We start from the raw sequence: 18,876 nt of genomic DNA on the forward strand, positions 1-18,876 counted from the left end.
TTGGGACCACTGTAGGAAGTTGTGGCCATTGAGTTTGTGGTTCGTGATATGTTGGGAGAAGGATTCAGATTGCGACTGAGTGGGCGTGGTCTGAGTGGTGTTCATGGTGGTTGATTTTCCCTGCTCTGATACCATGTTGAAGTTTAGAGAGAGAGAGAGTCGAATCTGGAGAGAAGATAAAGAAAGAGAGAATCGGAGAAGAGAGAGAGTGTTCCGAGACTTTGAATATTTCTTATATTTGATATTAATTTGTATCACCAATTTATACATATGGTGGGTACAAGATAGAGTGTAATAAATACATGTGTAATAACTATTTCTAGGAAAAAGGGAAAAATAAATATACACAGAGAACAAGACATAGGAAATAACATGAGAAATAAATGCGACAATTTCCCATGTGGAATGAGTTCCAAGGAGAGGACTTCCGAGGCAAGCTTGTCAGCGAAGGGCGAGCTGGCGAGCTCGACGCGGAAGGGCGAGCTGACGAGCTCGATTTCAACAACTTTTGTTATGTTTTTGAAAAACAAATGCCCCTCCAAATTAATGTACCTATTTTCTTATTTTATTAATTTCTCTCCTTATAAATCAAAACCGTTGTTACAAAAAAATATAGATCTTAATTCTCTAAATTCCATATTTAAGTCTCTTTAAACATGTTTTAAAAAAATAATAAGTTTATTGACGTCCATTAGTTTATTGACAAACATGTAAATAAATTTTCAAAGAAAAATTTCAAATTCTTTGAAGATTTATTGACATCAAAAAATTTATTGACAAACATAAAAAATTATTGACAAATATGTCAATAATTTTTTTTTAAAATTCTCATATTTTTTTGAAAGTTTATTGACATCTAAGAATATATTGACACGTCAATTAATTTTCAAAGAATTTTTTAAATCATTTGAATATTTATTGACATTTAAAAAATTAATGACTAATGCGTCCATAAATTTTCAGACAATAAATTTCCAAATTTGAGAAAACTTGAAAAAGAACACCTCAAAATTACATTCTTAACTTCATATACCATTTGATTTTTGCATAAAACATATTAAGTTAAAGCCCTAAACTCTAAACATGAAACCCCTTCACTCCCGTCCCGCCATGTCATTAAACACCTGAAAAAAATGAAGAATGAAATCAAGACGTAAAATAAATAAAACATGAAGAATAAGAATAAACTCAAATCTTGAAGATCCGAGAGAGACAGAGAGAGAGATTTGCATTAATACAAAATTTATTAAAAATAGAATTTTATACATTTTTGTTAAACTTTTTAAGAGAGAGAGAAAACAGAGATTCATTTAATTTATAAAATGGCGTTCTAGATATATGGCCAAAAGCAAACCTCTTTTTTTTTATATATATATATTAACAAATTCGTCACTTTTTCTTTCTTACTTTTTTTCCTACATTTTTTTTTTCCATAAAACTTCAAAAAACCATATCTATCTCATATGAGCTCGAAATTGAGTGATTCCAAATCCTACGAATTTGCGACGTCGAAATCTTCAAAAATAGATCCATGTATTTGATGAAAAATTATGTTTAATACCATAGATGTAGAAAAATCACGTTACTGCCTTAGACATGGAAATAACTGAAAATTTTCGGAAATCATCTGGAAATAAATGGAAACGTTAACATGATGCATTAAACATGATTTTTCATTAAACACAATGGGTATATTTTGAAGATCTCGACGATACGAATCTGTAGGATTTGGAATCACTCAATTTCGAGTTCGTATGAGATAGATATGAATTTTTGAAGTTTTGATGAAAAAAAAATATTTGAAAAAAAGTAGAAGAGAGAAAGTGACGAATTAAAAAACAAGAGAGAGAAAATGATAAATCTAGAAAAAAAAACTTTATATTTATTTAAGGACAAATATGTAATTTTTAACTCATTACTTTTAGGGAGAGTGAGCATACTAGCCCAATCAACCCACCAATATTAGGATAATAGCCCAAGTTTGAATAAATTAAGTGAATAGCTCAATTAATATTTCACAACATAAATTACCCTCATATATAAGAGTAAAACTCGATTTTCCCAAAACCTAAACCTAAACTCGTTCTCGTCTTCGTCCATTTCACGCCACCGATCCACTTCACGTCGCCGATCGTCGCCGATCCATTTCACGTCGCCGCGTCGTCGCCGATCGTCGTCCATCCGCGTTGCTATCCCTAACACGTCGCCGGCGAGATCCGCCATAGACGCCATCAAGATCCGTCATAGACGGCGTCGATTCCGTCGAGCTCCGGCGGCGACGATGCTCGACCTCACCGGAACGAACCAGATTGGCTCGGAAATCGGCGAGGGGAGAGGAATCGGCGACAGAGAGGAAATCGACGGCGATGGAGGGGATTGAGGAGAGACACTTTGTAAATTCGCGAATCGGTAAATTTAATTAACCTACTGGAGTGAGTTAGGTTAATTAATTAACTGATTCGTGAAGGATTTGAAATTCACAAAAAATTTACAAAAATTATAACTTAAGTCAATTGATATTCAAATCATTCAATTAATTAACCTAATTCCGAATTCAATCATTTAGTAAATTAACTTTACACACAAAAAAATCAGAACCTAAACTAATATTCAACCAATAAGTTAATTAATTAACCTAACTCACTCCAGTTAGGTTAATTTAATTAACCAATTCACGAATTTACCAATGACATTATGGTCTGAGCAAAAAATATGGGCTATTTGCTTGATAAAATGAAAGTTAAGCTATTCCCCCAATAAGAATGACAAACTTGGCTACTTATAACAAATTTCACTTACTTTTACTGCCACTTAATATAATAAGGGATGGCAATTTGACCCGTTACCCGCGTTCCGGCCCGTTACCCGATTTATTCGGGTCGGGTAATACCCGTTCTTTTTGGGTAAACGGGTAATGCCCGTTAAAGTTTTAACGGGTCCGGGTACGGGTAACGGAATAGTTATCTCGTACCCGGTTACCCGGGACCCTACCCGTTAACTTTTAAATATTTAAAAAAGATAATAAATTTTTATATATTGCAATGAAGATGATAGCGTTGCAATGAATATGACCAAATTTACAATGAAGATGATCAATTTGCAACGAAGACTTCTTTTGTATTTTTTATTTATTTATTTTGAATTTTAATTTTCTTTATATTGTAGTAACACTTTGATATTTTTCACCTAAATTTTATTATTTTTAAACTTTATATTGTTGATGGATTTTTATTTTATAAACGGGTAAGCGGGTCTACCCGATCCGCTACTTTTTTTTTAAACCGGGTAAACGGGTAACGGATCTAATATTTTTAACCCGCTTACCCGGTGGGTATCCCCGTTACCCGGCTTATCTCAAAATTCGAGTAAACGGATCCGGGTAACGGATAAAAAATTATAACAAGTACGGATAACTGAATAGGTGTATCCGGTTTTATCCGTACCCGTTGTCATCCCTAAATATAATTGGCTATTTTTCTAAAACTTTTCAAACGTGCACTAAATATCAAACCTTGAATTTAAGGCGTAAAAACTGTAACTATTATTTTTTAATATAAGTCGAATTGGATTTGTATCAAAATTATTGTAAAAAGAAATTATATATTTATTAAAACAATAATTAAATGACATGGCGGGACGGGAGTGAAGGGGTTTCATACACACGAACACGATACCACCGTGCCCAATTTACGAAATACGGCCGGAAATCAATTATTATAATTCTACTTTCTTCGTTCTTCGCAGACCCAGAATTGTAAAATACAGAGCTTCAGTGTAATCTTTACTCCGTTGGTTTCCATTCACTCTTGTTTATCTTTTTCGCTCGCACTCACGCTCTCTGCAATTTCCGTCATCCACCGCTCAATCACCGCCGTCCTCACTCCATATCACCGCCGCGGACAATTTCTTTGTACGTTCGGAACAATTAACCTCCTCAGAAACATTTGTGAAACAGGATTGAAACTGAGAGGCGATCCGCGAGAATTTGGAACCGAAATTCGAAGCCTAGCCATTCAGTTTTCAAATCGGTCCGGCTCTTGGCTTAAAATTATAAAAGAAAGAGAAGAAAAAAACTAGATTTTGGGAAAATGGAGAAGAGTAACGGCGAAGAAGAAGAGAGTGTCCCGAGAGGTGGTCCCATTTACGTCCCCAATCTCGTCAGCCCTCTAACTAGCGTCCATTTCTTCCAGTCTTCTCTTCTTCTCGCTGTTCAGGTTTTTCTTTCTTTCTTTCTTGTCTTCTCTTCCTTAAATGCTGTTTATTAACTATGCGTTTTAATTTTGTGTGGGTTGTTTTTCTCTTAAGGATTTAGAGGTCGAAGTTTCTTCAGTTGGAAACAATGTCAACCAAGATGATGAAGATCTTTCGTACGCGTTTATTTCGTGAATTTGTTTCTCTTGCTTCATTTAAATTGGAACTGGAGAAATTAATCGAAAGAATTTGGTTTTGGTGCAGAGTGGACGAGCTCAGAATATTTTCCGAGGAGGAGTTTGTCGATATGGCTATGAAAGAAGCGTTTAAGGTAAACAGCTCTCAATTTACTGTTTTTTGTTTATGGATTACCTAAAATTTGATACTCTATTTTTCTGCTGCTGATGAATGTTAAAGGAAAAAGAAGTTGATGAAGAGACGACTTCAACGCCCGCAATTGCTTTCCCAAATGAAGAGTTAGTGTTATAATATTTGTACCCAAGTTCTTGTATGGTGGCTCATTAGTATTATAGTTTATACCCGCATTTTGATTTATCATTAACCTATTCTACAATGTAAAATTGGCCGAAGTTAATTTCAGATGACTTGCCTATTTTCATTCGATTTAGGAAAGACAATGAGCGTGTAGTGTCAACCAACGGAGACACGTGTGTCGAGGAAAGAGCAGTTTGCTTGACTGAGAATGGAAACAGTGAACGGACAGGAAATTGCGAATCTAAGCATAAGAGAAGAAAGAAATCTCGTGACCCGATCAGTGAGGTAGAAATTCTGTTAAGTATATGCAATTTTTCTCTCTGTTACGCGAAGGGTTGTTTTGTGTCTGCTGTGTAAAAATACTTTGTTTTCTCGGCATGCCATTATTCATTTTAATTTTCTTTTCTTTTTTGTTTTTTAACATCTTTTAGGAATATCACACCTAATTTTATGAATTGTTTCTAAAAGCACCTATATGTTTCTCTACACTACAATTAGTATGTATTGTGATTCGAAACACCGTCCATCAAATGACGTTTCACTTTTTGTAGTTGTCTCAGGGCTGATATGTTGCAGTTTTCTCCAGGAAATATATGTCAAGTTGGAGGAAATTTCCAGAATAAAGAAGAAGCAGGATGAAGATAAAGCTACAGTGACACTACATTCATTCAAGTTTGTACTTATTTCCATGACCTCAAAATTCATTCAAGTATTTGAAATGTTTTTTTCTTCAAAATTATTCTATGAAATTGTTTTAGCCCCAGCTGCGAAACAGTGGACTTGGCCGTGTCATCCTCTGAGAGAACAGAAAGGCTTAAGCCCCTCAGGACCGCAACTGCAGGAACTAAGGTTTTTCCTTCAATTTCCACCTTTTCAGGCTTTAACTGCAAATACGACCCAGTGACCCACTAATTCTTTTTCTTTCTGACCATGAATTTTATTGATGGCATTGTCTTGTTTTCATCTTTTGTTGAAATCAGGTAAAATCGGCAAGTATTAATGAATATGTTTCCATGGTAAATCCAGAAGTTGCTCTCACCATTGAGGTCTACCATAACATCAAAAGATGGGTAAAGGTGTGCATCTTTGAACTTTCGCCTTGTTACAGTTTCAATCATATTAGTTCGCATTAATATTGTTTTAAGAAAATTCAACAATGTTCTGTGCTAGTACTCCCCTTTGTTCTTTCCTTTACCTTTTCTCTCATTATTTTTCTCATCTCCTCTGAGAAACAGTCAAGAGGTATGGTTGTACTCGTTGCTTTTTTCTCACATTCACGTCTGTTATCGATAAGTGGATCCCGTTTTCTTCTCACATTCACTTGTCTGTTATCGATAAGTGGATCCCGTTTTCTTCTCACATTCACTTCTACCTGGTATTTTCTATGATATTATGCCTCTCGCTTGAAATAAATATGAGAAACTGGTTAGATTATCAATTTAAATACAAAGTTTTGCTTATTATAGGAAACGCAAATAATATTCCTCATTTTGTTTCGCCACGTCCCTTGCTATTTCTATTTCTCCTCGTGATTTTCTTCCCGAACTTTAGCTGTAATAGCCTCCCTTCACGACTATTTGCAGACTCAAGAATTCCTGGTTCTAGGACGACAGAGATTGACTGACTTGAAGGATAAGATCTACTGCTTAACTGATCAGATGATGCAAAAAGCCGAAGAGCACGACCCTTCTGGATATTTCCTTATAGAGGTAACAAACCCGAACAAATCAATATATTTTCTTCATCGTAAGTGGTTTCACGCACACTAATCACAGAATGCATAAACAGGATGTTTTTTGCAATGACCTGAGGGACCCATCCGCAATAGACTACAGCGAACCGATATTCGATTGGCTTAGGAACAATAAGGAAGAAGCTACCAAGAAATGGGAGTGTATAGCCACCGGAGCGTTGCATCAAAAGCAGAAGGCAATCATCGGAGACACCGCCGCCTCACAATTGCCTCATTTCAGAGCTGTCGATATGCAAAGAACGCTATTCTCCGACTTGAAATTCCGCCTCGGTGCCGGATATCTGTACTGTCATCAGGTATACTCGGTCAGAAATGAGATTCCAGAGGTGTTGCACAGTCCGGTCCAGTCTCAAACTGAGACCGGACCGAACGGTACAATTTTAAACGGTTTTGAAAACTGGAGACTAAATAATATAAAATTTAGGCAAGGCCAACGGCTTAAAAACTAAACGTCCAGTCCGGTCTACGATTTTTCCATTCTTTTTGCAGACCCTTATGACATCTCATATATTCGCCTTGTTTTTGTTTGTCAACAAATGTGTATACGGTCCAGGGAGATTGCAAGCACACAATCGTGGTGCGAGATATGAGGCTCGTTCATCCAGAGGATGTGCAAAATCGGGTCGCTTATCCAATCGTCACGTTTCAGGCAAAAGCGCGGGTGCAGAAATGTAGTGTGTGTAGGATCTACAGAGCGACAAAGGTGACGGTGGACGACAAGTGGGCTCAGGGAAATCCATGTTATTTCTGCAACCACTGTTATTACCTTCTACATTACAAGGATAGTTCTCTGGTGTATAGCCACTTCTCTGTATATGATTACCTGCATGATTGATTGCCATGGTTTTCTGCGGAAATTCTTTTATCTTAATATTATAGGATATGGCTAAATCATGGAACAGGATGTTGTTGACGCACTTTTAAGGATTATCTGATACACTAAATCCTAATATTATAATGTTAGCAAAAAAAGATGTTGAAGTTTTAAAAATATATTTTAATTAAGTTGTTTAGATTGTGAGATATCATTTAAAAAGATCAATATTGCTGTGAAAATGTTGTTAAATTGCCTCTAATCAATTGTTTAGGCGGTGTGAAGGCAATTTGGTCCGGACACGAAACACGAAACGGTTACGATACGATTTAAAGCGGATTTGGATCTAAATAAATGGATCGGTTCTTAATTGAGTCGAACACGCTAACATGATTAAATAATAGGTCAAACGACACGATTACAGTAACACGATTAAAATCCGATTAACACAATTATTAAATGTGTCGACACGAAACACGATTATGACCTGAACGAATATGACCCAATTAACGATTACGAGTAATAACTATCGTGACCCAATTAAATAAGAGTAATATTATATATGTAAAATTATTAATTTATAACTATAAACGTAAAATAAAGTATATTCGTATCATATCAATTTATGTATGATAACATATAGTCAATAGTATACCAATTGACTTCACGAGAGCAATAATAATGTATCGAATTAGTTATTTTCAATTACTAATTTAAGTAGTATGGCTAGTGGTGTTCTCATAATTCATAATTTACAATCTCAATAACAATAGTCTCGTAATAATGTAACGTATTCAATTTTATTTGAGTTCAATTCAATTAAATTTATATCGAGCGATCACAATTTAAAATTCACAATCACAATAACAATAGTCACGTAATAACGTATCGTATTCAATTTTATTTTATTTCAATTCAGTTCATATCGAACAATCAAAATTTACAATTCACAATCGCAATAACAATAGTCTTATAATAACGTATTGTATTTTTTTTCAATTCAATTCAAACATGATTAATAATTGGTCGAATTTAGTTCTAATATTTATTTATGCAAACACGATGATTACGACACGAGCACGAAATTGCCATCCCTAGTTTAGGAGACTGTTTTAAGCCTTGTAAAATATGGCAATTTTCTTAAATGTTGGTTTTTCTATTATTATGCTCGTTAATATTGATCAATTTTTTCCCCAATATGAATGTATATTGTTTTAAGTTGAAACCGTAAACAATCTTATTCCAAATAAAATTGTAAACAATGAAAATAAACGAAATAAAATTGTAAATAGTAAAACAGAAAAAAGGTTAAAAATTGTAAACGTCAAATAAAATAAGCCAAACGATATTGTATATATCCGGTAAAAAAAATATGATATTTGAACTTTGAAGAATTGAGTTTGCATATACGGTAAACTAGACACTTGGTGGTATATATACTCAAAGAAAATTATTTGCATATACATTAAAGCTTGTAATGTTACACTTCAAGAAAATCGTCTGTTAGCTTCCATGGAGATATGAAATCCAACATTAAATATATAAAATTAAAAAAAAAAAGTGATTTGGAACTTGAATTTAGTCTAACTTAAGGCACTAAATTTTTTCTAATATCATTTCCTAGGGGAGAGTGCAACCCTTGATTTATAGGAGGCGTCAGTGAGATGGAAAGGCGACCATGGCATCCCATGAATGTTACGAATCTCAGTAACATGAAATGAAAATTAATAAAAGTTTATAAATATCATGTTACTCTTGTCATTATCAATTGATTTTGAAATTAAACTTCATAATATTTTCACAATGAACAATCTTGACACATGTTGCATTCAAAATTATTGTGTCATATATGACATCTAATGATTTTAGCCGCGATATTTGATACGGAGGAATTGACGATATAAATACTCAATATTTATACTTTGAATACTTACATATTCATTCTTTTTTTTTTTCAGTGGAAAGGCTACGCGAGATCGAAAGATACGCCAACAGAGTCGGCTCAGTCATAGCCACCAACGAGAAGTTTCCAGTCGGGAGAAATGTGTTTACAAAGGAAGATTTTGACGATTCAATGCAATCTCTTTGGAGAAGAGGGTGATTAATCTGGAGTAGTGCTTCATCCTGCGACTCCGAGAGCTAGCACAAATAAGGACTAGGGCTAGGGCTCCAAGGAGGAGAGAGAAGTCCGCGATCACCATAAAGAGCTTCAGCCAGCTTTCGGACTCGAGGTTCATCGATCAAAGAAGAAGAAGAAATCGAGATTAATCTTGGAACCCAAAATAAAATGGGCTAATTACTGTGTTTGGTAGTTAACTCAAAAAGTTTTTGTTTTCTATTTTATAATTTTTGTAGTTGTACTGAAAAATTATTTTGCAGTTGTTATCAAAAAGCTGTTTGGTACAGTTTTCATTTTTGTTTTTGAGAAAGTGAAAAAACTGAAAAAAAGTGTTTGGTATAGTTTTCATTTTTGTTTTTGAAATAATGAAAAGAGAAGATGAGGAGAAAGATGAGAGAAGAGAAGAATTTTTTTTCAAAAACACCTTTTATTTGTTTTCAGTTTTCTTTACTTTTTTCCAAAACAACTTCAAAAAATTTTGAAATTTTTTTCCGAAAAACACCTTATCAAACACATTTTCCAGTTTTGTTTCCTATTTTCACTTCTTGAAAACTCAAAAACAGTTTTTGAGTTGATAAACAAACGCACCCTAAATTTTTTTTTTGATAGTTTTACTACAATTTTAATTTTATGTCTCATAAATTGTGAATTAGCCACAACAAAATAATTAGTATACAAATTGTGGCCTCAAATTGATTAAAAAAGTATGTAGCATAAAAAAAATGAAAACGAAAACAAAAACAAAAGAGAAATTGCCACTTTTTGCGATATTTTCGTACGCAAGTGTACGTAGTTGCTCAAGTAGTAAATCGTAAGAACGATTCGATCCCATATGGACTAAGTTACCGAAGAAATAAACAAGATAGCAATGAATTGAACTCGAGAATATAAAGAAAAATATTAACTAAAAATGCAGAAATAAGTAAATCACAAATTAAATGCGAATGAGCGGATATATGGAAGTCAATGGCAGTAATTTTGATAAACTCTCATATGGTCGGAATTTCTAGAATTAAGCACGATGTTTTGTTCTCTCTCTTTATTAATCACGCTCACGTAATAGTATCGTTAAATCTCCCTCGAGTATCTAACAACTTATGTCAATATTGGATTTTTATCTCTCAATCTCAAACCTTAAATTTACGACAAGCACTACATTCAAGAGCGTACACATGATTCCGTAGCAGCCTAGCTACATCTACTTCATAAGATGTACTATGGCTATCTTTATGCACGATCAACCTAAGCATAGAATCAATCCTACAAAACATGTATAAGGTCGAATTTCACACAAGCATTAAGCACAAAATTAAGTAAAGCAAAAGACAAGATGAACACAAAAATACTTCGACCAATAAATAATGAATCCATAACCATAATCAAGAATGCCAAGCCATCACCCTTTCGGGGATTAGTTCATGGCGATGCAGAAAAACGCAAAAAATGAAATAAAAAAAAAATAAAACCATAGCCTCAAACCAAAACAAAGCATAAAAACGGGAGTTCCAAGGATAAAAATAAAAAGAAAAAAAATGCTGAATCATGGTGGTGAACAGCGACGAACGATGGTCTTCTTCTCTATTTGCCTCTTCTCTCCCAACTAGCCAAACACTATTCTAAAACCTAAAGTAAAGCAAAGATGTGTTTTTTTGTTGCTCTAACTATATAGGGTTTTGAGTGATTTTCGGAGCTATTTGGGCCCTTAGATCGAATCCAAAGGTACAAAACTCGTCAAAATCGGAAAATAAAGTCTTGGGGGTGTACAACACTCAAAATCGACGCGTAGCACACAGTTGAAGTGCGCAACGCACAGATGGGCGTGCAGAACACGCATAATGTTCTATTGGTGTTTGCAGTGCGCACTAATGCTTAAAATGCACATAACTTCTTTCTCCGATGTCCGATTCTTTCATATGCGTTGGAAAGCTAAGATAAAAAACTATTCAATGATGAAAATAATCAATCCAGGATCGTTAATAAAGAATCTTAAAAGCATGCAGAATAAGATTCCGAGTTTCTTGCTCGCTCTAACCTGGTCGAAAACTCTTCGAATCACCCCAAAAATTGCTCCATTTGCCTCAAAACACTGTTTGAAAATCTTATTTTATCTTTAATGATTATAGATATTCGTAATATTTATAATATAAAAACCACAACTTAGAAAAACTAAAAAACATTGAAGTTGTTTTGTTTTTTTGGGATAATTGAAGTGGTTTACTTTATAAAATTCCAAGAGAATGCTTAGCGCAGAATAGCTTTTGCAGACGAAACTTTAGCGACAGAGTGACAGAAGGAAACAAAATAGATTTCATAAGATCGACAATCTTGGAGGCCTCAACGGCGAACTCCATGAATCGCTTGGCGGTTCTAGAGATGAGTCAAGAGATCTTCGTCGATAATATAGTTATTTTCGTTTTGTTTAGCCGTGCTGTTCCTTTTTTATTTTTTTATTATTTATTAAGTTGAGATTTCATATCATTAAGGGTAGAAAGAGACTTTCAAGAGTTAAAAAAAAAAAAAGAAGTAAAAGTCGACAAAAAATTAATCTAAAGCAAGTATAATTTCATCAATTTCATAAAATTAAAGGTAAAAAAAAAAAAAAACCGTAAGTATCACCATTTCTCTTATTTTCCGAAAAAAGAAAAAACTAAAGCAGACAATGAGTAACTAAGAAACAAAAACAATTGTTCTTTTAAAAAAAAGGAAAATACAAGAGTGTGGCGTTTTGAACTTGGCGGGTTCCAACTTCAGACAAGAGAGTCCTTTTACTCGCCGTGACTCGCTCACCGACTCAGTTGTAGCAGTGTCTTCTTCTAGGGTTTCCCTATGCAACTCTCCGCCATGAAAGCCCTCCGATCAATCTCCATCCACAAACACCTTTTCGCTCCCACAAACACCAGACTCCTCCAAACCCTCGGTCGCACGGCCACGTTTCCCCGCCAACTCCGCGCCGCCAGCTCTTCCCAAGACGCCCCCAAATCGTGGACCGTCTTCGACCCTCTCACGCGCAGACCCGCGGAGTCGGACTCCGACGCCGACGCCGAGAGCTCATCTTCGTCGGCAACTGAAAGGCCTCTTCCAAGGAAGCTCAAGGACTACAGCATCGGAGAGTTCGTGGCGAACAAGAAGAAAGGAAAGGCCAAGTCCGCCTGGGTTTGTCGGAGCTGTGGCTATTCCGACGGCCAGTGGTGGGGGATGTGCAGGTCCTGCCACGCTCCGGGGACCATGGCCGAGTTCTCCGGCGAAGCCAATCCCTCCCGATCCTTCTCCGACACTAAGGCCGGGCCGTGGGTTCCCAAGGAGGATCGGGTTTTGCCGGTTCGGCTCAAGGACGTCACTCGCGGCGTCCGTGATCGAGACTGGCGTATTATAATGTGCGTTGCAAAAAAGTTGCCTATTTCGATTGTTAGTGCTGTTATTGATCGGTTTGTTTCTTGTTTAGGCCCGGAATTCTCGGCGACGAAATTGGAACTGTGCTCGGCGGTGGTCTAGTTCCAGGTGAGCCCATATTTATTTGATTTCCGTTGAATGTATTCACTCATTTTCATGCTCTAACGAGAGTTTATTTGTTTTCTTTAACCTGTAATTTTCTATGGAGTTGCGAGTTTGTGTTCACTTTGAGCAATTTTGTGACACTTTTATTTGTTTTGTCTACCAAGTTTTAAATAGTTCTCGGAGGCGTTCTTGGTCCAGGTGAGGCCATTATCTACATATGACTCTTTTTCCATTAGGGCGAGAATAGATTGGATAAGCATTATATCACGAATTTTCGGGCGTTTGGCGCTATACTGAATCTATTTGCAAGGGACTTGATTATGAGCATTTAGTGATTCACGTTGAATAATTACAACTTGTGTTAATGCCCCGGAGAGAGTTTGTCAGCTTATTTTATATATATATATATATATATATATATATATATGATTTCTCTAATGTTGCGAGTTTGAGTTTGTTTTCGTTTTTGTTTTTGGTGTATGAAATATGAATGAAGGTTCTTTGGTTTTGATTGGTGGCGATCCTGGTGTTGGCAAGAGCACGCTCTTATTACAGGTATGCGTGTTTGTGTGTGTTGGATTCGTGATTTTATCGATTTTTAGAAAATATATTGATTGGATCATTTTTCTTATTCCGGAATCTATCATTGTGTTCGATCAAGATGGCTGCCTTAATATCTGGAGGGTGTGAGCCTGGTAGTGAAGCTCCGGTGCTATATGTCTCTGGCGAGGAGGTTAGTCTTTTTATTATCCTGCTCCTGTGTGCACTTGATTCAAACCCATCCTAAAACACCAGTTTATCATATACCTCAATACTTTTGTTAGATTTATCTGGTATATGTTTTTTTTGTTTTTTTTTTATTTATTTTAATGATGATGCTAAGAATAAACTTTTGTGAGTGTCAGGTATGCTTATTGTAAGGTGCAACAGAATATATATATATATATATATATATATATATATATATATATATATATATATATATGTGTGTGTATATATATATATTTTGTTTTTCCCTGAACTGATTTGCTATATTTCGGCAGAGTATTGAACAAATTGGTAACAGGGCAGACCGCTTGGAAATCAATACAGACGAGCTCTACTTATATTCCAGTACTGATGTTGAGGTTCAGTCTGAGATTTTCATTTTTTATTTTTATTTTATCATTTGATTTGTTGTTTATTGTGTCGTACCTCTGTCTCTGTTCCATTTTTCAACGTAAATGAACTGGAAATATATACTGCTATGAAAGCTGCTTTAAACATACTCAAAATATCTTATGGGTCACAGATGAGAGGATTTTAAACATAACTATTGAATTTCATTCAGGACATAATACAGAAAGCTCAGCTCCTCTCACCCCGGGCGTTGATCATCGATTCAATCCAAACAGTTTATTTAAACAACGTGACCGGGACTGCTGGAGGGTTAATACAGGTTTGAGATTTTCACTTCTCTGGATGATGACATAAATTTATCCTATTTTTTTTCTGGACCATATGTTGATTTTGATTGGACTTGGGCAATAAAATAATTAGTTAACTGTTTAGAGTCAGAATTATTATTGTTAAGACTTGTAACTCTATACACAGAGGCTGAAAATAACCATTTAGGAGGAACAAATGAATTAAATTGAATTAAGGCTTGGCATTTCTCTATAGTCACGGGTCTCCCGAATACCCAATTATCTTGTATCTTCTTATTGCCTATGATGGAATTCAGAGGTTCATATCAGATTTCTTGGTTGTTTCTGTTGCATGTTCAGGTCAAGGAATGTACGATGGCCTTGCTGCGTTTTGCCAAGAAGACGGGCGTTCCTGTCCTATTGGTAAGCATGAGTTTCAAGCAGAACTTTTCCGCGTAGTAAGTACTTAAACCATTGTCTTCCCTTCTTTAGTTTCATTTATTCCTTCTGCAATGTTTCGCAGATTGGGCATGTAACAAAGAGTGGAGAAATAGCTGGCCCTCGAGTTTTGGAGCATATAGTCGATGTCGTTTTATATATGGAAGTTGGTCCCTTGCCTTGACTTTTTTTTTGTTCACGTAATGGGTTTTTTTGTTCGTGCTCTTTTATTAGCTTTGCTGACTTTAATTTCCTTTTTGTCAATAAATAGGGAGAGAAGCGCTCATCTCATCGATTACTGCGATCTGTTAAGAATCGTTTTGGATCTACTGATGAGGTGTGTTTGTTTTTACATATTTATTTAGCATGCTTAGCATGTAAATCTTCGATGGGCTTGCAAAACTATATACATATTAGTTGCATCTAAGTAAGAAAGAAATATAAAATATACATCACCACTGACCACAGCCACAACCGGTGTGCTGTCTAGGCCAGTTTTTGGCGTATCTTGACGATTTTGCCCTCACGGTGATTCCAACTCTACGGACCTCTGACTCCCGGTCCAATTTTATCATGATACCCATGTTGGTTACTTTTAGCTCCATCAACGTTCATCCAGTCCATGAGAGAGAAATCAAAACCTTTCTTTGTCGCCAATGCCGAGAAGAAGTTATGGAGGTTACAGGAGACGTGATGGAGCATATCAGGAAAGAAGAGTATGGTTAATGACCAACTCATCTCCTAGACAAAGACTATATTTCGATGATAAGACTTTAAGTAACACGGTTTCGAATCACAAAGCCAACTCTCCAAACCTCCATTGTTATCATTTTACTGTAACTCGAGTAACTCATACACTTCCAATGGTTTGGGTGCCTCAAAAATCCAATTTTGCCCCCAATGAAACTAGGACCAATGTCATGTATACTTCCAAACCACTCCAAAGAATCCATGATACACAATCCGGAAACCCGCCTCAGCTGGGATCACAAACGACCAAGTTTTCCTGGAAGAAAAATTTGATAAAAACCAGAAACAATAAAAATTCATTACTGCCGAACACCACATAGCACTACACGGGCTGCTATGCTCGCCAGAAGCCACCACTCCACCATGTGCCCTGGCCGAAGACCAGTCTTAGCCTTTCTTGACACACGAGAAAGTTCGACTCTTGAGGTCCCTTTTTCCCGCTTTACACCGGAAGTTTATTTTTCAACTTCTTCATCCATGCCCATCCATTCTATCAGAGATAAAATCGAAGCCAGTTTCTCCCCGTGTTGAGTGGAAGTTATGGAAGGTTTTGTAAGACATGGTCGAGCATATAAAGGAAGAAGAAGGTGGTTCTCAACTGACCACCATCTCTTCGATAAATGCTATATATTTCGACCTCTCCAGTGGTAGAGGTATCACAATTTCAAACCTAAAAAATCACTTCCTCTAAACCTTCTAATCACCCTTCTACTAAAAATTCTAGAAACTCCTATGCTTTCAGCTTCGGAGTTCCCTCTGGTGAGCCCAGTGGTTCAGCTCGAAGGAGATTGCACGTAGATTATTGGAGCGTTGGTCGATTTTTTTTTTTTTTGCATCAACAGTTCACGCATCATTATAAATCTTTATTGAACTATGCTAGATATAATCTTGTACTTTCTACGGCTAAGCCTTTTCATTCAATAAAGATCAGTTTCTTTTGAAAAAAAAACTATGCTAGATATAATCTTGATAAATACTATCTACATTTTGTACAAATTATGATGTGAAATTACCACTTCTGTTGTCAGCTTGGAGTATTTGAAATGTCACAAACAGGATTTCAAGCAGTTAAAAATTCCAGCGGGATCTTCCTAAGTGAAGACTCTTCAGGCTCAAAGATATTAGCTGGTTTAGCTGTTGCTGTTACCATGGATGGGTCTAGATCTTTTCTCCTAGAGATTCAGGTATGGCTTTCTAACAGGACAAGAGCTTCATGTTTGCCTCACTTTGTATTGCTTTTGGCAATTGCGATCATCTGATTAGATTCTCCTTATAACGTGTAGTCCTTGTAATTTTTTTTTATTTACTGTTGCCGCATTGATGCTATTTCTAAAATAAATACAACCAAGTTCCATATTATACAATTATATTTTTCCCTTAGTTTTGACTGATGTCACAAAGCTCCTATTGGTTTTTACACCCTACCGCAAACATCCTCTCCACTTTCAGTTTATTACTAAAAACACCCCTATGTTGTCATGTGTAAAATTTCTCAACTCAACTGTTTTTTTCCATATTTTTTTGCTGTTTTAATAACAAAATGTGGCAGAAATACAGAAATTAGAGGGTATTTTTGCCAATTTGGTTAAAATAGTCGATGAAAAATTCTTTGAGGGGAGAAATTTTATACAAATATAAGTATTATTATTATTATTATGTTTAAGAAATAAGGAAAGGTTTGTGGCATTATATCAAACTAAGGGGATACTTACAAAATGTTCCCTTAAAACTAGCTAATGGTAGAATTTTAGACTCTGGAGGTGCGTTCGAGTCACGTGGAAGCTTCTGCAGGACCAATTCTTTATATTTCATTAATATTAATTTCGATCAAGAATATGTATGGGGTTCAAACCATTATTTTCTGATTTTATTTTTGGCTAGAAATAGATAGACGCAGCACAGATCCCCACAAAGTTTGGCAACAATTCGGGAAAAAAAAAGGGAATAGAGTTTGTCTTTACAATGCCATTTGTAAATTAAAGTTTCAGATTTTTTTCTTTCCTAAATACATTGTGCAGGCATTGTGTGTGTCTGGCTCAGTAGTTTCACGGCAGGTTAATGGGATTCAAGCGAACAGAGCTGAAATGATTATTTCAGTAAGCACCCATTGGATTATTTCCTTTTCATTTGGATAAAGATATAGATAAACTGATTCATGGAAAAATCATGGCAACTTTGTTTTCTGTTTTTATTGTTTTGTTCACTGTCCAAGTATAAGTAGAATCATTAAGTCGTTTTCCCAAGTTAGATTTGACATACATTCCCAATATTATTCTGCCAATTCACCTTCACTCGCTTCAAATATTATGCCGAGTGGTAAATCACAAAATGGTGTCATTTCTTATGGATTCCAATGCGTTGTCTTAAAAGTTAAAACTAATCAATCTGATCACTTTCGAATGTTCAGGTTCTTATTAAACAAGCTGGACTAAAGCTCCAACAGAATGTAAGTTAATAATAAGAACTTCTCGTCTTTTTGATCTGTTTGGAAATCTCGTAAAGAAGTCTTTGACGTCGTTTCTCCGTCTCGTATGTTTATTTACAGAGAATGTTATGTTAACATTGAAATGTACTTTTCTAGGCTATTTTCTTGAACGTTGTTAGTGGAATAGCTCTAACAGAGACCGCTGGAGATCTTGCCGTAGCCGCAGCAATATGTAGCAGGTCAGTCTTCTAACAATGACTCCACAGATACTCATTTGGAATATATATATATATATATAATATAAATATGTATATGTATTTGTATATGTATTTATATATGTATATATTGGATGAGAATAAAAATGTGGTAGTATGTTTTCAGTTTCTTGGAGTATCCGATTCCTAATAATATCGCGTTCATCGGTGAAATTGGCCTTGGTGGCGAGCTTCGCACAGTAATCCTTTTTGCCTGATCTATTTATCTTTCAAGCTGAATATTACTGTCACAAATGTGTTGGTCAGAACTATTGTTTTAACCGGTTAGTTGGTGGGTTTTCTTTCTTAGGTCCCAAGAATGGACAAAAGGGTACATACAGTGGCAAAGCTAGGCTACAAAAAGTGCATTGTACCAAAATCAGCCGAGAAATCGATAGCAATGGCGCTGATCGAGGGGATGGAAATAGTTGGCTGTAGGAACTTGAAAGAGTTTATCAACGCCGTCTTTATCCTGCACTGAGTTGGACCAGATCTTTTTCGGCGGGTCTGTTGCCTGTCGAAAGCCAGTTTTCCTGGGTTTTGTTCTTATGCATGTGAGTGAATTTTGATGCGAGTATATAAAACTTCAGTGTACAGGAAAATATCCGAGTTTTCACTTCAGGGTATATTTTTGTGAATATCCTGCCATCGGATGTTTATATTTTTAACCTAATTGAGTTATGTACAAAAGCTTTTCTACTAGATTTATTGAATATCTTAGACTAAACATGCAATT

At 35.7% G+C, this 18,876-nt stretch overlaps 2 protein-coding genes across 2 annotated transcripts; both read left to right on the plus strand.

The window, feature by feature from the left end:
• Positions 1-3,636: 3,636 nt before the first annotated feature.
• Positions 3,637-7,452, plus strand: LOC149384714 (snRNA-activating protein complex subunit-like). Its single transcript, XM_089627321.1, has 11 exons — positions 3,637-4,214; positions 4,306-4,367; positions 4,456-4,522; positions 4,609-4,667; positions 4,821-4,971; positions 5,273-5,358; positions 5,445-5,535; positions 5,667-5,762; positions 6,270-6,395; positions 6,475-6,735; positions 6,993-7,452. Exons 1-11 carry the CDS (start codon positions 4,089-4,091, stop codon positions 7,272-7,274), a joined length of 1,407 nt encoding a protein of 468 aa, XP_089483447.1. The 5' UTR covers positions 3,637-4,088; the 3' UTR covers positions 7,275-7,452.
• A 4,613-nt stretch (positions 7,453-12,065) lies between these two features.
• Positions 12,066-18,876, plus strand: LOC149384715 (DNA repair protein RadA-like protein). Its single transcript, XM_089627541.1, has 15 exons — positions 12,066-12,746; positions 12,815-12,870; positions 13,364-13,422; positions 13,529-13,600; positions 13,911-13,994; positions 14,198-14,305; positions 14,634-14,696; positions 14,797-14,877; positions 14,983-15,048; positions 16,490-16,645; positions 17,480-17,557; positions 17,869-17,907; positions 18,043-18,125; positions 18,268-18,340; positions 18,451-18,876. The coding sequence occupies exons 1-15, from the start codon at positions 12,199-12,201 to the stop codon at positions 18,619-18,621; spliced, it is 1,737 nt and encodes a 578-aa protein (XP_089483667.1). The 5' UTR covers positions 12,066-12,198; the 3' UTR covers positions 18,622-18,876.

The sequence above is a fragment of the Urtica dioica genome, chromosome 9 (assembly GCF_054948205.1).
Source record: "Urtica dioica subsp. dioica isolate 48M chromosome 9, U.dioica_male_clone48M_v1_H2, whole genome shotgun sequence".
In the NCBI taxonomy this organism is placed as follows: domain Eukaryota; kingdom Viridiplantae; phylum Streptophyta; class Magnoliopsida; order Rosales; family Urticaceae; genus Urtica; species Urtica dioica.